Raw genomic sequence first — 25,096 nt, 5'->3', positions numbered from 1 at the left:
TTTCCCCTTGCCCTTACCTCTGGCAAGAAAGGAAGATCCCCGTACTCTCTTGGATTTATGCGACCGAAAGGACTGCATCTGATTGAGTTTCTCTGAAATCCTCTTGTCAGGGACAGGATTTTCCTCAGAAATGTGTAATACATCCTTCATTGCTACAATCATGTAGCGGATGGCTTTAGTCATTTTAGGCTGCAACTTTGCATCATCGTCATCGACACTGGAGTCAGATTCCGTGTTGACATCTGTGTCAACTATCTGGGATAGTGGGCGCTTTTGAGACAGACGGCCTCTGCACTGTAGGATCAGGCATGGGTTGAGACCCTGACTGTCCCAAGACTACAGCTTTATCCAATCTGTTATGCAATGAGCTTGCGTTATCATTTAACACCTTCCACATATCCATCCAATCAGGTGTCGGCACCGTCACCACATTTATCTGCACTTGTTCTGCCTCCACGTATCCTTCCTCGTCAAACATGTCGACACAGGCGTACCGACACACCGTACACACACAGGGAACGCTCTGACTGAGGACAGGATCCCACAAAGGCTTTTGGGGAGACAGAGAGAGAGTATGCCAGCACACACCCCAGCGCTATATAACCCAGGGATTACACTGTACCTTAGTGTTTACCCAGTAGCTGCTGTTTTATATACCTCTGCGCCTAAATTTATGTGCCCATCCTCTCTTTTTTACCCTCTATTGCACCTGTATACTGCAGGGGAGAGCCTGGGGAGCGTCCTTCCAGCGGAGCTGTGAACACAAAATGGCGCTGAGGAAGAAGGCCCCGCCCCCCAGCGGCGGGCTTCTGTCCCGCTTCTTATGTGTAAAAATGGCGTGGGCTCGTACATATATACAGTGCCTGACTGTATATATGCATATTTTTGCCATCAGGTATCTTAATTGCTGCCCAGGGCCCCCCCCCCCCTGCACCCTACAGTGACCGGAGTGTGTGGGTGTGCTGCGGGAGCAATGGCGCACAGCTGCAGTGCTGTGCGCTACCTTAAGTGAAGACAGGAGTCTTCTGCCGCCGATTTCGATGTCTTCATGCTTCTGCTGCTTCTGTACTTCTGGCTCTGCGAGGGGGACGGCGGCGCGGCTCCGGGAACAGACGATCAAGGTTAGGTACCTGTGTTCGATCCCTCTGGAGCTAATGGTGTCCAGTAGCATAAGAAGCACAACCTAGCTGCATTTAGTAGGTTTGCTTCTCTCCCCTCAGTCCCACGTAGCAGAGAGTCTGTTACCAGCAGAAGCTCTCTGAAAATAAAAAACCTAACTAAAATACTTTCTTAGTAAGCTCAGGAGAGCCCACTAAAAGCACCCAGCTCTGGCTGGGCACAGATTCTAACCGAGGTCTGGAGGAGGGGCATAGAGGGAGGAGCCAGTGCACACCAGATAGTACTAAATCTTTCTTTAGAGTGCCCAGTCTCCTGCGGAGCCCGTCTATTCCCAATGGTCCTTACGGAGTCCCCAGCATCCACTAGGACGTTAGAGAAATAGGATTTTAATACCTACCGGTAAATCCTTTTCTCTTAGTCCGTAGAGGATGCTGGGGACTCCAAAAGGACCATAGGGTATAGACGGGATCTGCAGGAGACATGGGCACTTTAAGACTTTAAATGGGTGTGAACTGGCTCCTCCCTCTATGCCCCTCCTCCAGACTTCAGTTATAGGAACTGTGCCCAGGTAGACGGACATTGAGGAAAAAGATTTTTGTTAACCAAGGGTGAGATACATACCAGCTCACACCACAACACACCGTACAACATGGCATTTAACTAAAACCAGTTAACAGCATGAACCAAAAAATCAGCAACAGGCTGATCGAAACCAAAACCACAACCTTTGTGTAACAAAAGCAATAACTATGAACAAGTACTGCAGATAGAGTCCGCACTGGGACGGGCGCCCAGCATCCTCTACGGACTAAAAAGGATTTACCGGTAGGTATTAAAATCCTATTTTCTCTTTTGTCCTAGAGGATGCTGGGGACTCCAAAAGGACCATGGGGTTTATACCAAAGCTCCAGACCGGGCGGGAGAGTATGGATGACTCTGCAGCACCAATTGAGCAAACATGAGGTCTTCATCAGCCAGGTATCAAACTTGTAGAATTTTGCAAAAGTGTTTGAACCCGACCAAGTAGCTGCTCGGCAAAGTTGAAGCGCCGAGACTCCTCAGGTAGCCGCCCAAGATTAGCCCACCCTCCTGGTAGTATGGGCCTTCACCGATTTCGGTAACGGCAATCCAGCCGTAGAATGAGAATGCTGAATCGCATTACAGATCCAGCGTGTAATAGTCTGCTTAGAAGCAGGAGCCCCAATCTTGTTGGAAGCATACAGGACAAACAGACTCCGTTTTCCTAATACGAGCCATTCTGGCTACATAAATTTTCAAAGCTCTGACCACATCGAGAGACTTTGAAACAGCCAAGGCTTCAGTAGCCACAGGCACCACAATAGGTTGGGTTATGTGAAACGAAGAAACCACCTTTGGCAGAAATTGACGAGTTCTCAATTCTGCTCTATCCTCATGGAAGATCAAATAGGGGCTCTTGTGAGACAAAGCCGCTAATTCCGACACCTGCCTTGCGGACGCCAAGGCCAAAAGCATGACCACTTTCCAAGTGAGAAATTTGAACTCAACCTTTCGTAAAGGTTCAAAGTGTGACATAAGAAACTGCAACACCACGTTAAGGTCCCATGGTGCCACCGGGGGCACAAATGGAGATTGGATGTGCAGTACTCCCTTCACTAAAGTCAACCTCTGGAAGGGCGGCCAATTCTTTTTGAAAGAAAATCAATAAGGCCGAAAACTGCACTTTAATGGAGCCAAATTTGAGGCCCGCATCCACACCTGCTTGCAAAAATGGAGAAAACGACCCAGCTGAAATTCATCCGTAGGAGCCTTCTTGGATTCACACCAAGCACATTTTCTCCAAATACGGTGATAATGCTTCGCCGTTACTTCCTTTCTAGCTTTACGTAGGGTGGGGATGACTTCACCGGGAATACCCTTCCGAGCTCGGATTTGGCGTTCAACCGCCACGCCGTCAAACACAACCGCGGTAAGTCTTGGAACATGCACGGCTCTTGCTGTAATAGGTCCTCTCTTAGAGGAAGAGGCCAGGGATCTCCTATGAGTAATTCCTGAAGATCCGGATACCAGGCTCTGCGTGGCCAATCTGGAACAATGAGTATCGCCTGAACCCTCGTTATTCTTGTGATCCTTATCACCTTTGGAATGAGTGGAATTGGAGGGAACACATACCGACTGAAACACCCACGGTGTCACCAGGGCGTCCACTGCACTGGCATGAGGGTCCCTTGACCTGGAACAGTATCTCTGAAGCTTCTTGTTGAAGCGAGACGCCATCATGTCTATTTGAGGAATTCCCCAATGACTTGTCACTTCTGCAAAGACTTCTTGATGCAGACCCCACTCTCCTGGATGAAGATCGTGTCTGCCGAGTAAATCTGCTTCCCAGTTGTCCACGCCCGGAATGAAGACCGCTGACAGAGCGCTTGTATGTTTCTCCGCCCAGCGGAGAACTTGTGGCCTCCGCCATCGCCGCTCTTTGTTCCACCCTGGCGGTTTATGTACGCCACTGCTGTAATGTTGTCCGACTGAATCAGGACGGGCAGACCGCAAAGAAGATGTTCCGCTTGTAGAAGTGTCGTTGTAGATGGCCCTTAATTCCAGAATGTTTATGTGCAGACAAGCTTCTTGGCTTGACCATTTTCCCTGGAAATTTTCCCCCTGTGTGACTGCTCCCGAGCCTCGGAGACTTGCATCCGTAGTCACCAGGACCCAGTCCTGGATCCCGAACCTGCGTCCCTCCAGGAGGTGCGAACTGTGGAGCCACCACAGGAGAGATACTCTGGTCCTGGAGGATAGGCTTATTTTCCGATGCATGTGCAGGTGAGACCCGGACCACTTGTCCAACAGGTTCCACTGAAACACCCTGGCATGGAACCTGCCAAACGGAATAGCTTTGTATGCTGCCACCATCTTCCCAAGCACCCGCGTGCATTGATGAATCGACACTCTTGCCGGTTTCAGAATCTCCTTGACCATGTACTGGATTTCCAGAGCTTTTTCTACTGGGAGAAAGACTTCCTGCAGTTCCGTGTCTAGGATCATGCCCAAGAATGACAGCCGTGTTGTCGGAACCAACTGTGACTTTGGCAAATTTAGGAGCTAACCATGTTGTTGCAGCATTGTCAGGGAGAGCGCCACGTTTTTTAGTAACTGCTCCTTTGATCTCGCCTTTATCAGGAGATCGTCCAAGTACGGGATAATTGTGACACCCTACTTGCGCAGGAGCACCATCATTTCCGCATTACTTTGGTCTTTCCACGGCTCCGAGGATTTTCACCAAACGGCAACGTCTGAAATTAGTAATGACAATCCTGAACAGCAAACCTCAGGTAAGCTTGATGTGGAGGAAATATTGTCGACTGACGCCATAAAATCCCCCCCTTCCAGACTGGAGATCACTGCTTGGAGAGATTCCATCTTGAATTTGGATTGTTTTAGAAAGAAATTGAGGGATTTTAGGTTCAGAATTGGCCTGTTCGGGACCACGAACAGGCTTGAATAAAAACCTTCTCCCCGTCGTGACTGGGTAACCGTGACAATAACTTTCTGCAGACACAGCTTTTGTATCGCAGCGCATACTACTTCCCTTTCCGGAAGAGAAGCTGGCAAGGCCGATTTCAAAAATCGGTGAGGGGGCACGTCTTGAAACTCCAGTTTGTACCCTTGGACCACTATTTCTAGCACCCAAGGATCCAGGGCCGAACGAGCCCAGACCTGATTGAAGGGCTGAAGACGTGCCCCCCACCGGTGCGGACTCCAGCAGCGGAGCCCCAGCGTCATGTGGATTTGGCAGCGGCTGGGGAGGACTTCTGCTCTTGGGAGCTTGCCCCAGCCGGCAACTTTTTACCCCTTCCCCTACCTCTAGCAGCAAGGAAGGAGGACCCTCGTCCTTTTTTGAATTTATTAGACTGAAAGGACTGCATCTGATAAGGAGGCGTCTTTTGTTGTGCAGGGACATACGGTAGAAAAGATGACTTACCCGCGGTAGCTGTGGATACCAGGTCCGCGAGGCCCTCACCAAACAAAACACCACCTTTATACGGCAGCGCCTCCATAAACCTCTTAGAGTCAGCATCACCATTCCATTGATGAGTCCATAATGCTCTCCTAGCTGAGATTGCCATGGCATTGGCCCTCGAACCCAAGAAACCAATATCTCTCGCAGCCTCCCTTAGATAGACTGCAGCGTCCCTGATATGACCTAGCGTCAAAAGAACGCTATCCCTATCCAGGGTGTCCAAGTCAGATGATAAGTTAACTGCCCACTTTTCAATTGCACTACTCACCCATGCTGATGCCACTGCAGGTCTGAGCAGTGTACCCGTAGTGACAAATAGATTTCAAGGTAGTTTTCTGCTTACGATCCGCAGGATCCTTTAGGGCAGCCGTGTCCGGGTACGGGAGAGCCACCTTCTTGGACAGCCGTGCTAGAAGCAAAGCCTTTAAACTCACAGAAGTAGGTCTGCTTCTCTCCCCTCAGTCCCACGAAGCAGGGAGCCTGTTGCCAGCAGTGCTCCCTGAAAACAAACCTAACAGAAAGTCTTTTCTAAAGAAACTCTGTAGAGCTCCCCTAGTGTGTGTCCAGTCTCTCTGGACACAGACTCTAACTGAGGTCTGGAGGAGGGGCATAGAGGGAGGAGCCAGTTCACACCCATTTAAAGTCTTAAAGTGCCCATGTCTCCTGCGGATCCTGTCTATACCCCACGGTCCTTTTGGAGTCCCCAGCATCCTCTAGGATGAAGGAGAAAATAATAATAATAATATATATATATATATATATTTTATATATATATATATATATATATATATATATATATATATATATATATATATATATATATATATAAAAAAAAACACACCAGTACAGTAACTAAAATGCTGTAAATGCACGCAACTCACCCATGAATCCAGCAGGGTATGTGATGTCTGTGCGGACCTTGCCATCGATCTTAATGAAGCGCTGCATGCAAATCTTCTTGACCTCATCCCCAGTTAAAGCATACTTCAGCCTGTTTCTTAGAAAGATGATCAGGGGCAAACACTCTCTAAGCTTGTGGGGACCAGTGGACGGACGTGGAGCCTGTAAGATAATATTTATTAACAGTTTCTTATATAGCGCAGCAAATTCCGTTGCGCTTTACAATTTGAAATAACAACAAACTGGGTGATAACAGTCAGAGGTAGGAAGGCCCTGCTCGCAAGCTTACAATCTATAGGATACAACAGATAGCAATTGTTTGCACAGACAAATACTAGTAGCCATTAAGTATACTGAAGTAGTTAGTCCAACATCATGCAATGTGGAGTACTAATTTAGATTCTTGGTATTCAACACAGTTAAAACAATTGGAATAAAGATATGTCATTAATAAAAACTTACCAAATTATCATATTTAAGAGTAACTCAAGAGTCCTAAAAGGTCAATCACATTATATAAATTGGTGTGTAACATTTTTATTTGTAAAGTAAATATAGACATAGAATAACCAACATATGGGCAGAACACACCCACTACTATATGCATATAATCGATCCAAACAAACTATATGAATCGCTTTCTCTAAGTACATGTAGATACTCACAAAGACACCGGTCAGCTTATCCAGCATCCAGTGTTTGGGCGCTGCAACACGCTTCAAATGCTTCTTGGGTCCGCGAGCCTTTAGGAAATAGAAGGGTTATATGATATCTATTTTATACCAATGCACGCACAAAACTAGTGTGCAAAGACAATGACTTATGCTGGTAGTTATTATACACTTGTTATGTACTGTGAGCTAGTCTATATAGAGCACATTAGTTTATCCAAGGACAAATGTGCGCCACCAGGCTCCAGCATTTTATAGGAGGCACATAGTGACCCCCATGCAAACTATAGCGGATACTCATGCAAGGTTTCTCGCGAACACCACTGCTCCCAGTAACCCGCTCTATGCCCAGCATGTTACAGGAGGCGCACATTGTTCCCCATGCAGGTTGCAGGTCCAATAGTATAGGAGTTACTTACAGAGGCTATCACCAGCACTGCTCCCAGGTACCCGCTCTATACCCAGCATGTTACAGGAGGTGCACACTGTTCCCCATGCAGGTTCAATAGTATAGGAGTTACTTACAGAGGCTATCACCAGCACTGCTCCCAGGTACCCGCTCTTTACCCAGCATGTTACAGGAGGTGCACACTGTTCCCCATGCAGGTTCAATAGTATAGGAGTTACTCAGCAGAGGCTATCATCAGCACTGCTCCCAGGTACCCGCTCTACACCGAGCATGTTACAGGAAGCGCACACTGTTCCCCATGTAGGCTGCAGGTCCAATAGTATAGGAGTTACTCAGCAGAGGCTATCACCGGCACTGCTCCCAGGTACCCGCTCTACACCCAGCATGTTACAGGAGGTGCACACTGTTCCCCATGTAGGCTGCAGGTCCAATAGTATAGGAGTTACTCAGCAGAGGCTATCACCGGCACTGCTCCCAAGTACCCGCTCTACACCCAGCATGTTACAGGAAGCGCACACTGTTCCCCATGTAGGCTGCAGGTCCAATAGTATAGGAGTTACTCAGCAGAGGCTATGACCAGCACTGCTCCCAAGTACCCGCTCTACACCCAGCATGTTACAGGAAGCGCACACTGTTCCCCATGTAGGCTGCAGGTCCAATAGTATAGGAGTTACTCAGCAGAGGCTATCACCAGCACTGCTCCCAGGTACCCGCTCTACACCCAGCATGTTACAGGAAGCGCACACTGTTCCCCATGTAGGCTGCAGGTCCAATAGTATAGGAGTTACTCAGCAGAGGCTATCACCAGCACTGCTCCCAGGTACCCGCTCTACACCCAGCATGTTACAGGAAGCGCACACTGTTCCCCATGTAGGCTGCAGGTCCAATAGTATAGGAGTTACTCAGCAGAGGCTATCACCGGCACTGCTCCCAAGTACCCGCTCTACACCCAGCATGTTACAGGAAGCGCACACTGTTCCCCATGTAGGCTGCAGGTCCAATAGTATAGGAGTTACTCAGCAGAGGCTATCACCAGCACTGCTCCCAGGATCCCGCTCTATGCGCAGCACACGGACAATGTTACTACAAAACAACATCCCGCACGGGATCATAAGCACCTACAGCACGGTCCCATGGTGCAAACACCCATCCCACACAGGTTCTGCTATAGGGGCAATGGCGGATCAGATCGCCCCATCCCTAACACCCAAACCCTTGCAGAGAGATACACGGGCAACAATTATCGGCAGGACACGTCTGAGGTCACGGAACGAGCTGCGGCCCAAGGAACGCGGGGAGAGCGGAGGATGGAGCTGGATAAAGTTACAGAACAGCATAGAACGAGTCTCACCATGGCTGCGTCAGCAATGGAAAGGACCTCCTGCTTCCGGAGCCGCAGAGATAACCGTCGCTACAAAGAAGAACGAGAAAGAACTTCCGTTTTTCTTTATTGCATAGCGCCGTCTGATGGTAAGGAGTGAGATTGCATGTAACCAATGCAATACAATGTACTTTAAGTTCTTTTACAGCAGGTCTGTGTCATATCAAGACATATTTTTAAAGGAGGTCTACAATTGTTTCTCATAGTTTGCCTCCCAGCTATTACAGAAGTAAATGGTTCTTTGCTGATAAAATCTTATCTTAAACCTTCATTAAACTGCAGCGGGTTGCACACAATATCTTCTCAATGGGCGTGCAGTGTGGCCAACCAGAAGATGTTGCATGCGAACTGCAAGAGCTCGCAGTTTGGTGTACACATTATATGCAGATTATATGCATGATTTGTCGTTCTGATACACAAAACATACCGATATCGGCCTTATGTGTACTCAGCCTTAAACCAGGTATACACCTGAATGATCTCGGCACGATATGTAATTTCTGTCCAAATGAGAACGACATGTTGACCAAATCGCACAGTGTGTATAGCCGATTGTGCACTCCTGCAGTTCATACACAATGGGGTCATTCCAAGTTGATCGCTCGCTAGCAGTTTTTAGCAGTCGTGCAAATGCTAAGCCGCCGCCCTCTGGGAGTGTATTTTAGCTTAGCAGAAGTGCGAACGAAAGGATCGCAGAGCGTATAAAAAAAAATTGTGCAGTTTTAGAGTAGCTCCAGACCTACTTAGCGCTTGCGATCTCTTCAGAACATTCAGCTCCGGATTTGACGTCACAAACACGCCCTGCATTTGGCCAGCCACGCCTGCGTTTTTTCCTGGCACGCCTGAGTTTTTTCGATCACTCCCTGAAAACGGTCAGTAGACACCCAGAAACGCCCACTTCATGTCAATCACTCTGCGGCGGCCATTGCGACTGAAAAGCTTCGCTAGACTTTGTGTAAAAATACATTGCCTGTTGTGAAAGTACATCGCGCGTGCACACTGCGCCGCATGCGCAGAAGTGTCGTTTTTTTACTTAATTGCAGCGCAGCAAACATTTTCAGCTAGCGATCAACTCGGAATCACCACCTATATCTTTTGGTTGGCCGTACTGCAATCAGAAGATCATGGGCCAAATGTAATAGAGTGAGAGTTTCAGAAAGTGAGAGATTTGGTAAGGTTTTTCAGTTTTTTTTTAAAAAGTGGCAATCATTTACACTGCAAAACCAGGTTGATCTAGCTGTGTAAATGATTGCCACTTAAAAAAATAAAATAAAAAACAACTGCAAAACCTTACCAAATCTCTCACTTTTTGAAACGCTCACTCTATTACATTTGGCTCATTGTGTTTGATCTTTGATGCCATATGCATTCAGCCATCTTACCAGTGCAACACTCAGTGTGTACGGGCAACGCAATATGTCAGCCAGCAGATCGGCTGAGACACTATGTTATGTTGTGTACCCAGCCTTAGTGCTGCCTAGACCATGCTTATACCCATTTCTCATACGTCCTAGAGGATGCTGGGGATACGTCAAGAACCATGGGGTATAGACGGGATCCATGGAGACATGGGCACACTATAAGACTTTGAATGGGTGTGAAATGGCTCCTTCCTCTATGCCCCTCCTCCAGACTCCAGTTAGATTCTGTACCCAGTGAGACTGGATGCACACTGAGGAGCTCTCCAGAGTTTCTCAGAAAAAAGACTTAGGTTTATCATTTTCAGGGAGACCTGCTGGCAACAGGCTCCCTGCATCGTGGGACTGAGGGGAGAGAAGCAGACCTACTTCTCTGAGTTCAAGGGCTCTGCTTCTTAGGCTACAGGACATCATTAGCTCCAGAGGGTTCGATCACTTGATGCGCCTAGCTGCTCGTTCCCGGAGCCGCGCCGTCATCCCCCTCGCAGAGCCAGAAGACAGAAGCCGGGTGAGTAAAGGAAGATCAGAAGACTTAAGTGATGTTAGAAGATGGCTTTTGAGGTACCGCACAGCGGCCGCGCTGCGCGCCATGCTCCAACATAAGAACGGCACTGCAAGGTGCAGGGCGCAGGGGGGGGGGCGCCCTGGACAGCATATGAGCCTCAAATAGCACTGGCAGATGTGTAAACAGTGCCTGGGCACTAATTACGGACCCCCGCCAGTATAAATGTGTAATTTAAACGGGACTGAAGCGCGCCATTAAGGGGGCTTGGCTTAGTCCTCACAGTTCTGACCACCGCCATTTTCTCTTCACAGAAGATGCAGAGACGCTGAGCCTGGCCTCCCACACTACTGTACAAGTAACATGGTGCAAAACGGGGGGGGGGGGGGGGGGGGCCACAAGAGTTTTGGTGCTAATTATTTAATTATAAAAGCACTAACAGGTCTGGGCAGTCTTTTACTTGCTTCAGTCCCGGGTTAGGCGCTGGGTTGTGAGCTGGCAGAACTCCCTCTGTGTTTCTCTAACAGGCTTTGTCGTGGGTCTGTCTCCTATAGCCCCAGTGTGGTTGTGGGTGTCGGTACGTGTGTGTCGACATGTCTGAGGCTGAGTGCTCTTCCCAGGAGGAGGCTGGAGTGGGGACAAAAAAGACTGTGGGAGTGACCGTGTCGGCACCGTCGACGGATGATTGGGTAAATATGTTGAGTGTTTTGAATGCAAATGTGGCTCGGTTGACTAAGAGATTTGATAAGAACCAGACATGGAGGAAATCCATGGAGGATGCACTGTCACAAGCTCAGACCCCTTCGGGGTCACAGAAACGTGCATTTACCCAGATAGCAGAAACGGATACTGACACGGACTCTGATTCCAGTGTCGACTATAGTGATGCCAGATTGAATCCTAAACTGGCTAAGAGCATTCAGTACATGATTGTGGCAATAAAAGAAGTGTTGCATATAACAGAGGACCCTGCTGTTCCTGATACTAGGGTCTGTATGTATAAAGGAAAGAAACCTGAGGTAACGTTTCCTCCCTCTCATGAACTGAACGCTCTTTTTGAAAAGGCTTGGGAAATTCCTGACAAGAAGATACAGGTTCCCAAAAGAATTCCAGTGGCATATCCGTTTCCCTTTGGAGACAGGGAAAAGTGGGAGTCAACCCCCACGGTAGACAAAGCTTTATCGTGTCTATCCAAAAAGGTGGCGCTTCCGTCTCCTGACACGGCAGCCATAAAGGATCCTGCGGATCGTAAGCAGGAAAATACACTAAAATCCATTTATGTCACTACGGGTTCGCCACTCAGGCCTACCGTTGCTTCGGTATGGGTGAGTAGCGCTATTGAAAAGTGGGCAGATAACTTGTCATCTGAGATAGATAACCTAGACATGGATAGCGTGCTTTTGACTCTGGGTCATATCAGGGACGCTGCAGCATATTTAAAAAAAGCTGTAAGGGATATTGGCCTTTTGGGATCAAGGGCCAATGCCATGGCAGTCTCAGCAAGGAGAGCGTTGTGGATACATCAGTGGAATGCTGATGCTGACTCTAAAACGGCGATGGAGTCGTTACCGTTTAACGGTAGTGTCCTGTTTGGTGACGGCCTCACTGACCTGGTGTCTATGGCTACCGCGGGTAAGTCGTCATTTTTACCTTATGTCCCTGCACAGCAGAAGAAAACGCCCACTATCAGATGCAGTCCTTTCGGCCCAATAAATTCAAAAAAGGACGAGGGTCCTCCTTCCTTGCTGCGAGAGGAAGATGAAGGGGAAAAAGGTCACAGGCTGTGGCAAGTTCCCAAGAGCAGAAGTCCTCTCCGGCTTCCACCAAATCCACCGCATGACGCTGGGGCTCCTCTGTCCGCACCGGTGGGGGCACGTCTCAAACTTTTCAGTCAGGTCTGGGTGCACTCGGACCTGGATCCTTGGATATTAGAAATAGTAATCCAAGGGTACAGATTAGAGTTTCAAGATGTGCCCCCTCAACGATTTTTCAAATCGACCTTGCCAGCTTCTCTTCTCGAAAGGGAGGTAGTGTGCGCTGCGATACTAAAGTTGTGTCAAAATCAAGTAATTGTCACGGTACCCCCATCACAACAGGGGGAAGGCTTTTATTCGAGCCTGTTCGTGGTCCCGAAGCCGGATGGCTCAGTCAGCCCGATTCTGAACCTAAAATCCCTCAATTTCTTTCTAAAAAAATTCAAATTCAAGATGGAATCTCTCCGAGCAGTGATCTCCAGTCTGGAGGAGGGGGATTTTATGGTGTCGGTCGACATAAAGGATGCCTACTTACACGTCCCCATATATCCTCCACATCAGGCTTACCTGAGGTTTGCTGTTCAGGATTGTCATTACCAATTTCAGACGTTGCCGTTTGGTCTGTCCACGGCTCCGAGGATTTTCACCAAAGTAATGGCGGAAATGATGGTTCTGCTGCGCAAGCAAGGAATCACAATTATCACCTAGTGACACCGTGGGTGTTTCCGTCGGTATATGTGTTCCCTCCACTTCCACTCATTCCAAAGGTGATAAAGATTATAAGAAGAACAAGGGTTCAGGCGATACTTATTGTTCCGGATTGGCCAAAAAAGGGCCTGGTATCCAGATCTTCAGGAGTTGCTCATAGAAGATCCCTGGCCTCTTCCTCTTCGGGAGGACCTGTTATTAAGACTTACCGCTACTGCGTTTGATGGCATGGCGGTTGAACGCCAAATCCTAGCCCGGAAGGGTATTCCCAGTGAAGTCATTCCCACTCTTCTTCAGGCTAGAAAAGAAGTAACGGCAAAGCATTACCACCGTATTTGGAGGAAATATGTGTCTTGGTGTGAATCCAAGAAAGCTCCTTCTTGGATTCACACCAAGAAGAATTTCAACTGGGGCGTTTGCTCCATTTTTTGCAAGCAGGTGTGGATGCGGGCCTAAGGTTAGGCTCCATTAAAGTACAGATTTCGGCTTTGTCAATCTTTTTTCAGAAAGAATTGGCCTCCCTTCCAGAACTTCAGACCTTCGTAAAGGGCGTACTGCACATCCAACCTCCATTTGTGCCTCTTGTGGCACCGTGGGATCTTAATGTGGTATTGCAGTTCCTGCAATCTCATTGGTTTGAACCTTTGCGTAAGGTTGAGTTAAAATTCCTTACTTGGAAAGTAGTCATGTTGTTGGCCTTGGCATCCGCAAGGCGGGTGTCTGAGTTGGCGGCTTTGTCTCACAAAAGCCCCTATTTAATCTTCCATGCTGATAGAGCGGAGTTGAGAACTCGTCAGCAATTTCTGCCAAAAGTGGTTTCATCGTTTCACGTGAACCAGCCTATTGTGGTGCCAGTGGCTACTGAAGCCTTGGCGGAATCGAAGTCTCTCGATGTGGTCAGAGCTTTGAAAATCTGTCGCCAGAACGGCTCAGATTAGGAAAACAGAGGCTCTGTTTGTCCTGTATGATCCCAACAAGATTGGGGCTCCTGCTTCCAAGCAGACTATTGCGCGCTGGATCTGTAATACGATTCAGCAGGCTCATTCTACGGCAGGATTGCCGTTACCGAAATCGGTGAAAGCACATTCTACCAGAATGGTGGGCTCATCCTGGGCGGCTGCCCGAGGGGTCTCGGCATTACAGCTTTGCCATGCTGCTACTTGGTTGGGATCAAACACCTTCGCAAAGTTCTACAAGTTTGATACCCTGGCTGAGGAGGACCTCTTGTTTGGTCAATCGGTGCTAGAGAGTCACCCGCACTCTCCCGCCCGTTCTAGAGCTTTGGTATAAACCCCATGGTTCTTGAAGCATCCCCAGCATCCTCTAGGACGTATGAGAAAATAGGATTTTAATACCTACCGGTAAATCCTTTTCTCTTAGTCCATAGAGGATGCTGGGCGCCCGTCCCAGTGCGGGCTGTATCTGCAGTTTGGTTATGATTCCGCTCATGTTAAGTTCAGTCAGTCTGTGACTGATGTTGGTCATGCCGTTGCATGCGTTGTTGTTGAATGCCATGTTGTACGGCGTGTTTGAGGTGTGAGCTGGTATGTATCTCACCTTAGTTTTAAAAAACATTAAATAAATCCTTTTCCTCGAAATGTCCGTCTCCCTGGGCACAGTTCCTATAACTGAGGTCTGGAGGAGGGGCATAGAGGGAGGAGCCAGTTCACACCCATTCAAAGTCTTATAGTGCCCATGTCTCCTGCGGATCCCGTCTATACCCCATGGTTCTTGAAGCATCCCCAACATCCTCTACGGACTAAGAGAAAAGGATTTACCGGTAGGTATTAAAATCCTATTATTACACATTATACCCATTTTATCTCAAAAACCTGTGTTATTGCTCAGTTAACCCAGGTCGCAGCTTGGTGTAAAAGGGTTAACCCGGGTCCGGTAACATAGGAATCCGAGATGGACCCGGGTTACAGGACAGTGTGAACGCATCGACCCGGGTCCCATTCAGTACATCGGGAGATGACGCATTCCCACACTTGGAGATGATGTTATCTTCAAGCACCGACAGAGGTTACCCCGGCAATATCCCAGGTCTAGCCTATGGTGTAAATGGGACTCAAGCCCTCATTCCGACCTGGTCGCACGAAGGCCGTTTTTTGCACTGCTGAGACCAGGTAATCGCCACCTACAGGGAAGGGGGTTTGGGCTGTGCAGGGGAGCAATCGCTTGTGCAGAGAGCAGCAAGACTTACTCAGCCGCTGCGAAAAATCTTCTTGGAGCTGACGTCAGGATCCTTCCCTGCAAACGACCGGACACACCTGCGTTTTCTTCGTCACTCCTAGAAAACGGTGAGTTGACACCCCCGGCCGGCCTCTTCCTGTTAATCTTCTTGCTGCGAATGCTTTCTTCATTCTTCTTGTCGCTGTGGGCAACGACGCGCATGCGCTGCTGTGACCAGATCGCATGGCTGCAAAAAACTGCAGCATGCGATGGGGTTGGAATGACCCCCGCAAGTCACTACACGGCTAGACCTGGCTAGTGACACGGCTTGAAATCCGTGTTCATTGTCCTGAGCTGAGCCCGGGATTTAGGTGTAAAAGGGGCATTATTTTACTTACCTCGCCTGGTCCTGTCTGGAGCTGCTGCTGCTGCTGAGTCTGGCCCCATATGCACGTGCCACTGCCCTCCACCACATTAAGGGGGGAGGGTGGCCCACAGTGATATTGCCAGGCCATGCTGCCACTCAAAGAGGTGTCCAGAGTTTCGGAGGAATCCCAGATAGGGCTAGAGTCCGGAGACTAGCGTGGGTGGGCTTCGCTTGGCACGTGATTCGTAGTGTGTCTGCTCCTGTTGTTGAGTCTGCATAGCTTTGGGATGACTGCACACACCCCAAAAATTCATTACAGGGTTGCTGACATTTTGGCTGCCCTATCCGGGAGAGGGCAGTTAGCTCGGCGCTGCAGAGGGTGGGTGTGATGCGGCATACAGCATAGGGGTGTGGTATTTGCAGTCATGTCAGCATGGCCATGCCCCACTAAACAATGCCGCTATTATACGCGTTGCACAGCGGGGTAAGGGAGCGCTTTGATGACACGATACAACACAAATCGTGCCATCGGGTACCTTTTAGACCGCCCACTTGTGGTCTGTAAGTGGGTGGCCGAAGGGGTGTTGCAGGGGGCTGTGCTGCTGCAGGAGACTTGCCTGCCTTTCTGGGGGTCCGGGAGTGGCACCTAATTTTTGGGGAGCCTCCCGGCCATTCCGGGATGGTAAGCAAGTATGATGCTCCCAATTATGATAAAAAAAGTTATTGAAGCATTTTTCAGTTTGTCATATTACAAAGTTGTTGAGGTTGAAAAAAGACAAATGTCCATCGAGTTCAACCTGTACCATAATTTTTATTTTTTTTTACTCTTAATTTTATGCTGTATCCTTGGATATTTTTTTCTGATAGGAATTTATCTAATCCATTTTTAAACTTTTTGATTGAGTCCACCAATACTACCTTCTCTGGCAAAGATTTCCAAATCTTTACTGTTCTTATTGTATAGAAACCTTTTCTCCGTTGTGTATGGAATCTTTTTTCTTTAACCTCAGGGGGTGTCCTTGTGTCCTATGTAGTTTTTTTTTTATAAACAAATTGTTTGATAAATCCTTGTATTGTCCCTTAATGTATTTAAAAAAAATAAGAATTTACTCACCGGTAATTCTATTTCTCGTAGTCCGTAGTGGATGCTGGGGACTCCGTAAGGACCATGGGGAATAGACGGGCTCCGCAGGAGACTGGGCACACTATAAGAAAGATTTGGTACTACCTGGTGTGCACTGGCTCCTCCCTCTATGCCCCTCCTCCAGACTTCAGGATACTGTGCCCGGAAGAGCTGACACAATAAGGAAGGATTTTGAATCCCGGGTAAGACTCATACCAGCCACACCAATCACACCGTATAACTCGTGATATTAAACCCAGTTAACAGTATGAAATATAACTGAGCCTCTCAACAGATGGCTCAACAATAACCCTTTAGTTAGGCAGTAACTATATACAAGTATTGCAGACAATCCGCACTTGGGATGGGCGCCCAGCATCCACTACGGACTACGAGAAATAGAATTACCGGTGAGTAAATTCTTATTTTCTCTGACGTCCTAGTGGATGCTGGGAACTCCGTAAGGACCATGGGGATTATACCAAAGCTCCCAAACGGGCGGGAGAGTGCGGATGACTCTGCAGCACCGAATGAGAGAACTCAAGGTCCTCCTCAGCCAGGGTATCAAATTTGTAGAATTTAGCAAACGTGTTTGCCCCTGACCAAGTTGCAGCTCGGCAAAGTTGTAAAGCCGAGACCCCTCGGGCAGCCGCCCAAGATGAGCCCACCTTCCTCGTGGAATGGGCTTTCACTGATTTAGGATGCGGCAATCCAGCCGCAGAATGCGCCAGCTGAATTGTGCTACAAATCCAGCGAGCAATAGTCTGCTTAGAAGCAGGAGCACCTATTTTGTTGGGTGCATAAGGATAAAAAGCGAGTCAGTCTTCCTGACTCCAGCCATCCTGGAAACATAAATTTTCAAGGCCCTGACTACGTCCAGTAACTTGGAATCCTCCAAGTCCCTAGTAGCCGCAGGCACCACAATAGGTTGGTTCAAGTGAAAAGCTGATACCACCTTAGGGAGAAACTGGGGACGAGTCCTCAATTCTGCCCTATCCATATGGAAAATCAGATAAGGGCTTTTACATGACAAAGCCGCCAATTCTGACACACGCCTGGCCGAAGCCAAGGCCAATAACATGACCACTTTCCACGTGAGATATTTCAGATCCACGGTCTTAAGTGGTTCAAACCAATGTGATTTTAGGAAATTCAACACCACATTGAGATCCCAAGGTGCCACAGGAGGCACAAAAGGGGGCTGAATATGAAGCACTCCCTTTACAAAAGTCTGAACTTCAGGCAGTGAAGCCAGTTCTTTCTGGAAGAAAATCGACAGAGCCGAAATCTGGACCTTAATGGAACCCAATTTTAGGCCCATAGTCACTCCTGACTGTAGGAAGTGCAGAAAATGACCCAGCTGAAATTCCTCTGTAGGGGCCTTCCTGGCCTCACACCACGCAACATATTTTCGCCAAATGCGGTGATAATGGTTTGCGGTTACTTCTTTCCTGGCTTTTATCAGCGTAGGAATGACTTCTTCCGGAATGCCCTTTTCCTTTAGGATCCGGAATTCAACCGCCATGCCGTCAAACGCAGCCGCGGTAAGTCTTGGAACAGACAGGGCCCCTGCTGTAGCAGATCCTGTCTGAGCGGTAGAGGCCATGGGTCCTCTGATAACATTTCTTGAAGTTCCGGGTACCAAGCTCTTCTTGGCCAATCCGGAACCACGAGTATCGTTCTTACTCCTCGCCTTCTTATTATTCTCAGTACCTTTGGTATGAGAGGCAGAGGAGGGAACACATAAACCGACTGGTACACCCACGGTGTCACTAGAGCGTCCACAGCTATCGCCTGAGGGTCCCTTGACCTGGCGCAATATCTCTTTAGCTTTTTGTTGAGGCGGGACGCCATCATGTCCACCTGTGGCCTTTCCCAACGGCTTACCAACAGTAGGAAGACTTCTGGATGAAGTCCCCACTCTCCCGGGTGTAGGTCGTGTCTGCTGAGGAAGTCTGCTTCCCAGTTGTCCACTCCCGGAATGAACACTGCTGACAGTGCTATTACGTGATTTTCCGCCCATCGGAGAATCCTTGTGGCTTCTGCCATCGCCACCCTGCTTCTTGTGCCGCCCTGTCGGTTTACATGGGCGACTGCCGTGATGTTGTCTGATTGGATCAGAACCGGCTGGTTTTGAAGCAGGGGCCTTGCCTGACTTAGGGCATTGTAAATGGCCCTCAGTTCCAGAATGTTTATGTGTAGGGGTGACTCCTGACTTGACCAAAGTCCCTGGAAATTTCTTCCCTGTGTGATTGCGCCCCAGCCCCGAAGGCTGGCATCCATGGTCACCAGGACCCAGTCCTGTATGCCGAATCTGCGGCCCTCTAGAAGATGAGCACTCTGCAGCCACCACAGTAGAGACACCCTGGTCCTTGGAGACAGGGTTATCAGTTGATGCATCTGAAGATGCGATCCCGACCACTTGTCCAAGAGGTCCCACTGGAAGGTCCTTGCATGGAACCTGCCGAATGGAATTGCTTCGTACGAAGCCACCATTTTTCCCAGGACTCGTGTGCAGTGATGCACCGATACCCGTTTTGGGTTTAGGAGGTCTCTGACTAGAGATGACAGCTCATTGGCTTTCTCCTGCGGGAGAAACACTTTTTTCTGTTCTGTGTCCAGAATCATCCCCAGGAACAGTAAGCGTGTGGAAGGAACCAGTTGTGACTTTGGAATGTTTAGAATCCAGCCATGCTGTTGTAGCACTTCCCGAGATAGTGCTACTCCGACCAGTAACTGCTCCCTGGACCTCGCCTTTATTAGGAGATCGTCCAAGTACGGGGTAATTAAAACTCCCTTTTTTCGAAGGAGTATCATCATTTCTGCCATTACCTTGGTAAACACCCTCGGTGCCGTGGACAGTCCAAACGGTAGTGTCTGGAATTGGTAATGGCAATCCTGTACCACAAATCTGAGATACTCCTGGTGAGGAAGGTAAATTGGGACATGCAGGTAAGCATCCTTGATGTCCAGGGATACCATGTAATCCCCCTCGTCCAGGCTTGCAATAACCGCCCTGAGCGATTCCATCTTGAACTTGAATCTTTTTATGTATGTGTTCAAGGATTTCAAATTTAAAATGGGTCTCACCGAACCGTCCGGTTTCGGTACCACAAACAGTGTGGAATAGTAACCCCGTCCTTGTTGAAGTAGGGGTACTTTGACTATCACCTGCTGGGAATACAGCTTGTGAATTGCCTCTAGTACAGCCTCCCTGCCCGAGGGAGTTGTCGGTAAGGCCGATTTGAGGAAACGGCGGGGGGGAGGCGCCTCGAATTCCAGCTTGTACCCCTGAGATACTACTTGAAGGATCCAGGGATCCACCCGTGAGCGAACCCACTGATCGCTGAAATTTTTGAGGCGGCCCCCCACCGTACCTGGCTCCGCCTGTGGAGCCCCACCGTCATGCGGCGGATTAGGAAGAAGCGGGGGAGGACTTTTGTTCCTGGGAACCTGCTGCGTGGTGCAGCTTTTTTCCCCTTCCTCTGCCTCTAGACAGAAAGGACCCGCCTTTTCCCCGCCTGTTTTTCTGGGGTCGAAAGGACTGTACCTGATAATACGGCGCTTTCTTAGGCTGTGAGGGGACATGGGGCAAAAATGCTGACTTCCCAGCTGTTGCTGTGGAAACAAGGTCTGAGAGACCATCCCCGAATAACTCCTCACCCTTATAAGGCAAAACTTCCATGTGCCTTTTAGAATCTGCATCCCCTGTCCACTGCCGAGTCCATAAGCCTCTCCTAGCAGAAATGGACAATGCACTTATTCTAGATGCCAGCCGGCAGCTCTCCCTCTGTGCATCTCTCATGTACAAGACTGAGTCTTTTATATGCTCTACGGTTAGCAATATAGTGTCCCTGTCCAGGGTGTCAATATTTTCTGACATGGAATCTGACCAAGCAGCAGCAGCACTGCACATCCACGCTGAAGCAATAGCTGGTCTCAGTATAACACCAGTGTGTGTATATATAGACTTTAGGATAGCCTCCTGCTTTCTATCAGCAGGTTCCTTTAGGGCGGCCGTATCCGGAGACGGTAGTGCCACCTTTTTAGACAAACGTGTGAGCGCTTTATCCACCCTAGGGGGAGTTTCCCAACGTGACCTATCCTCTGGCGAGAAAGGGAACGCCATTAGTAATTTTTTTGAAATCACCAATTTTTTATCAGGGAAAGCCCACGCTTCTTCACACACTTCATTTAATTCTTCAGATGGGGGAAAAACTATTGGTAGTTTTTTCTCCCCAAACATAATACCCTTTTTTGAGGTACCTGGGTTTATATCAGAAATGTGTAAAACCTCTTTCATTGCCTCAATCATGCAACGAATGGCCCTAGTGGACATTAAATTTGACTCATCGTCGTCGACACTGGTATCAGTATCCGTGTCGACATCTGTGTCTGCCATCTGAGGTAGTGGGCGTTTTAGAGCCCCTGATGGTCTTTGGATTGCCTGGGCAGGCACGAGCTGAGAAGCCGGCTGTCCCGCATTTGGCATGTCGTCAAATTTTTTATGTAAGGAGTCGACACTTGCACGTAATTCCTTCCATAAGTCCATCCACTCCGGTGTCTGCCCCGCAGGGGGTGACATCACATTTATACGCATCTGCTCCGCCTCCACATAAGTCTCCTCATCAAACATGTCGACACAGCCGTACCGACACACCGCACACACACACAGGGAATGCTCTTAAAGGAGACAGGACCCCACAAAAGCCCTTTGGGGAGACAGAGAGAGAGTATGCCAGCACACACCAGAGCGCTATATAATGCAGGGACTAACTGAATTATGTCCCCTATAGCTGCTATAATATTTACTGCGCCTCAATTTTATGCCCCCCCTCTCTTTTTTACCCTTTTCTGTAGTGTAGACTGCAGGGGAGAGTCAGGGAGCTTCCTTCCAGCGGAACTGTGAGGGAGAAATGGCGCCAGTGTGCTGAGGGAGATGGCTCCGCCCCTTTTTCGGCGGACTTTTCTCCCGCTTTTTTCTGTATTCTGGCAGGGGTAATTACCACATATATAGCCTCTGGGGTTATATATTGTGGTTATTTTGCCAGCCAAGGTGATTTTATTGCTGCTCAGGGCGCCCCCCCCCCCAGCGCCCTGCACCCTCAGTGACCGGAGTGTGAAGTGTGTATGAGGAGCAATGGCGCACAGCTGCAGTGCTGTGCGCTACCTTGGTGAAGACTGAAGTCTTCTGCCGCCGATTTTCCGGACCATCTTCTTGCTTCTGGCTCTGTAAGGGGGACGGCGGCGCGGCTCCGGGAACGAACACCAAGGACGGGTCCTGCGGTCGATCCCTCTGGAGCTAATGGTGTCCAGTAGCCTAAGAAGCCCAAGCTAGCTGCAAGTAGGTAGGTTCGCTTCTTCTCCCCTTAGTCCCTCGTTGCAGTGAGCCTGTTGCCAGCAGGTCTCACTGTAAAATAAAAAACCTAACATATACTTTCTTTCTAGGAGCTCAGGAGAGCCCCTAGTGTGCATCCAGCTCGGCCGGGCACAGAAATCTAACTGAGGTCTGGAGGAGGGGCATAGAGGGAGGAGCCAGTGCACACCAGGTAGTACCAAATCTTTCTTATAGTGTGCCCAGTCTCCTGCGGAGCCCGTCTATTCCCCATGGTCCTTACGGAGTCCCCAGCATCCACTAGGACGTCAGAGAAATATGAATAATGTCCCCTCTCAGTCGCCTCTTTTCCAGTGTAAACATATCTAACCTTTTAAGTCTTTCCTCATAATCCAGTGCCTCTAACCCCTTAACCAGTTTGGTGGCTCGCCTTTTCGAGTTCCAAGATATCGTTTTTATAGTGAGCTGCCCAGAACTGTACACAATATTCCAGGTGTGGCCGCACCAATAATTTATACAGTGGCAGGATTACTCTCATCCATTGTCTCCACTCCCCGTTTAAGCATGCTAACACCTTATTTGCTTTTGTTGCTGCATTTTGACATTGCGTACTGATACCACGTTAATTGTCGAGGAGCACTCCCAAATCTTTTTCAACTACTGTTATCCCTACATTTTCCCCATTTAGTTTATAGGCTGCCTGATTGTTCTTAGTCCCAAAGTGCATAACTTTACATTTGTCTGTATTGAACCTCATTCTCCATTTATCCGCCCAGACCTCAAGTCTAGATAAGTCATTCTGTAGAGACTCAACATCCTTGTCTGAATTAATTACTCTACATAGCTTAGTATCATCTGCGAAATTGACAATGTACTTTCCAGTCCCTCTCTTAGATCATTAATGAATATGTTAAACAACAATGGTCCGAGTACTGAACCCTGATTTGTGGATATTTAGGAACTGATGGGAACATCCAGAGTCGGACTGGGGCATGGAGGGCCCACCGGGAGAATGCAGAGGTAACTGTCCATGCTTAGGAGTGTGGCCAGCTGCCAAAGAGGCTTTGCTAACATGGTCTGGGCCCCATGATAAATATATATAGTAAATACTGCTAGTGCATGCATGATAATGTACCAGATTAATAACAGCAATGCACTGTAGATAATATGTATAATGTACAATTCAAGTGCACAGTCGGGACCTGATCCATAGAGGAGGAGGTGGGCCCTCAGGCAGTGGGGCCCACCGGTGGTTTCCCCTGTACCCATGTGGGCCAGTCCGACCCTGGGAACATCTGAGTAAACATACAAATAAATCAGTATAGCATTGAAATACAGTACATATACTAAACTTCAGAGAGTGATAAAGTGGAGAGAAAGAAACTACCAACCAATCGGCTCCTAACTGTTATTTTTCAAATACAGCCTGTAACATGGTAGTTAGGAGCTGATTGGCTGGTACTCTATCTCTCTCCACTTTATCAGACCCCTTTTCCACTGCCTTCAAAATCCCATATTTTTGCACGTGAACACGCATCAACCTGGGATTTTTGTTAGTGGGAACAGCTCACTCCAAAAAATAACCCGGGTTGGAGTGGCAGTGGGAATAGGGTCTGCCCTAGGTCTCACCCGAATTGAAACCGTGTTCCAAATCCATGGCCGGACCTGGGATTTTAGTGAAAAAAAAGGAATCAATCTCCAAGGCTTAGTGCATTTACCCATTAGACTATGGTATTGTGAAGGAGTCTGGTTCACTGGCTTGAGATAGGAATAGCACTCAGCAGTTTGGTTCCCAGGCTTCAGGACTGTATGTTCTGGATCTCTGAGGACAGTCACCATTTTTGTCACATTTATCTCACCTGTAACTCACAATAGAAATCCAGTAGTAATTCACATGAACTTTTTCTGTTTTGTTCATACCTGATTTATACTGAATGTGTTATATGGTCGACATCTAATATAAATATTTCCTGTTTGTAGATATTTCAAGTTCCCATCAATTGCATCAATGCAGTTATACAGTTTCCAACTTCAAACATACTAAAGCATATATTTTATGATAATGGGAGCATTCTTCGGGGGAGATGTATCAAACCTTTGCGAGATATAAAGTGGAGAAGTTGCCCATAGCAACCAATTACTAGGCATTATTTGGCTTTCAGAATGTGGTGGAACTATAACACCCAGCATGCCTTGCCAGTGAGAGGCACATACGAGAAGGACAGGGGCAGATTGGAAACAAAATGCGGCCCTGGAAAAATTTGAACTAGTGGCCCCACATGGGCAGCACCAGAGGTGTAAGGACTAGCCATGGGCCATGGCAGCAGCACCCTCCCCCCAAAACTTTCCAGATAGTGGGCATGTCCAGCATCAAGGGGGAAGTTAAAAAGAAATAAAATTAAATATTATGATCACATTATATGATACACCTTCAGAATTAAGGAAACTAATGGGGTCATTCCGAGTTGTTCGCTCGTTGCCAATTTTCGCTATGCTGCGATTTGTTGCAAATTGCGCATGCGCAAGGCACGCAGGGCGCATGCACTTAGTTATTTAACACAAAACTTAGCAGTTTTGCTGTGGCTTCTGCGGCGCTTTTCAGTCGCACTGCTGTTCGGTAAATGATTGACAGGAAAGGGGCGTTTCTGGGTGGCAACTCAGCGTTTTCCCGGCGTTTGCGAAAAAACGCAGGCGTGTCAGGGAAAAACGCGGGAGTGTCTGGAGAAACGGGGGAGTGGCTGGCCGAACGCAGGGCGTGTTTGTGACGTCAAACCAGGAACTAAACGGGCTGAGCTGATCGCAATCTGTGAGTAGGTCAGTAGGAGCTACTCAGAAACTGCTAAGAATTAGTAGCAGTTTTGCTAATTTTTCGTTCGCTATTCTGCTATGCTAAGATACACTCCCAGAGGGCGGCAGCCTAGCGTTTGCAATGCTGCTAAAAGCAGCTAGCGAGCGAACAACTCGGAATGAGGGCCCATATCATTCCTTAGAAATATATATTTTCTTGCTTATTACACCAACCTTATCCCAATTACTATTCACTCAATCTTATATGTCAGCCAAGCAGGCAGACAGGGCATACACTAGATCATCTGCAATCAGCGGCAAAGTATTTTCATATATGCAAATTATTTTGCATCTTATTCATTATGTCTATAAAAATGACCACATGTCCTCAAACAAAACAGGCCCCACGGGTGCTTCGGCCCACTGGGAATCTTCTCTGCAAACCCT

General features: G+C 48.3%; 1 protein-coding gene across 1 annotated transcript in view; it reads right to left on the bottom strand.

Moving 5' to 3' along the window:
* Positions 1-8,523, bottom strand: part of RPS4X (ribosomal protein S4 X-linked) — an 82,382-nt gene extending 73,859 nt beyond the window's left edge. The window contains exons 1-3 of the mRNA XM_063937036.1: positions 8,451-8,523; positions 6,685-6,762; positions 6,001-6,181 (exon numbers count right to left, since the gene is read on the bottom strand). Coding sequence (XP_063793106.1) covers positions 6,001-6,181; positions 6,685-6,762; positions 8,451-8,453 — 262 coding nt within the window. The 5' untranslated portion in view covers positions 8,454-8,523. The remainder of the gene's footprint in view (positions 1-6,000; positions 6,182-6,684; positions 6,763-8,450) is intronic.
* Between the last annotated feature and the right edge of the window lie 16,573 nt (positions 8,524-25,096).

Source organism: Pseudophryne corroboree, chromosome 8 (genome assembly GCF_028390025.1).
Source record: "Pseudophryne corroboree isolate aPseCor3 chromosome 8, aPseCor3.hap2, whole genome shotgun sequence".
Classification (NCBI taxonomy): Eukaryota; Metazoa; Chordata; class Amphibia; order Anura; family Myobatrachidae; genus Pseudophryne; species Pseudophryne corroboree.
The sequence above is the reverse complement of the archived record's forward strand: the minus strand, read 5'-3'. Positions and strand labels throughout refer to the sequence as shown.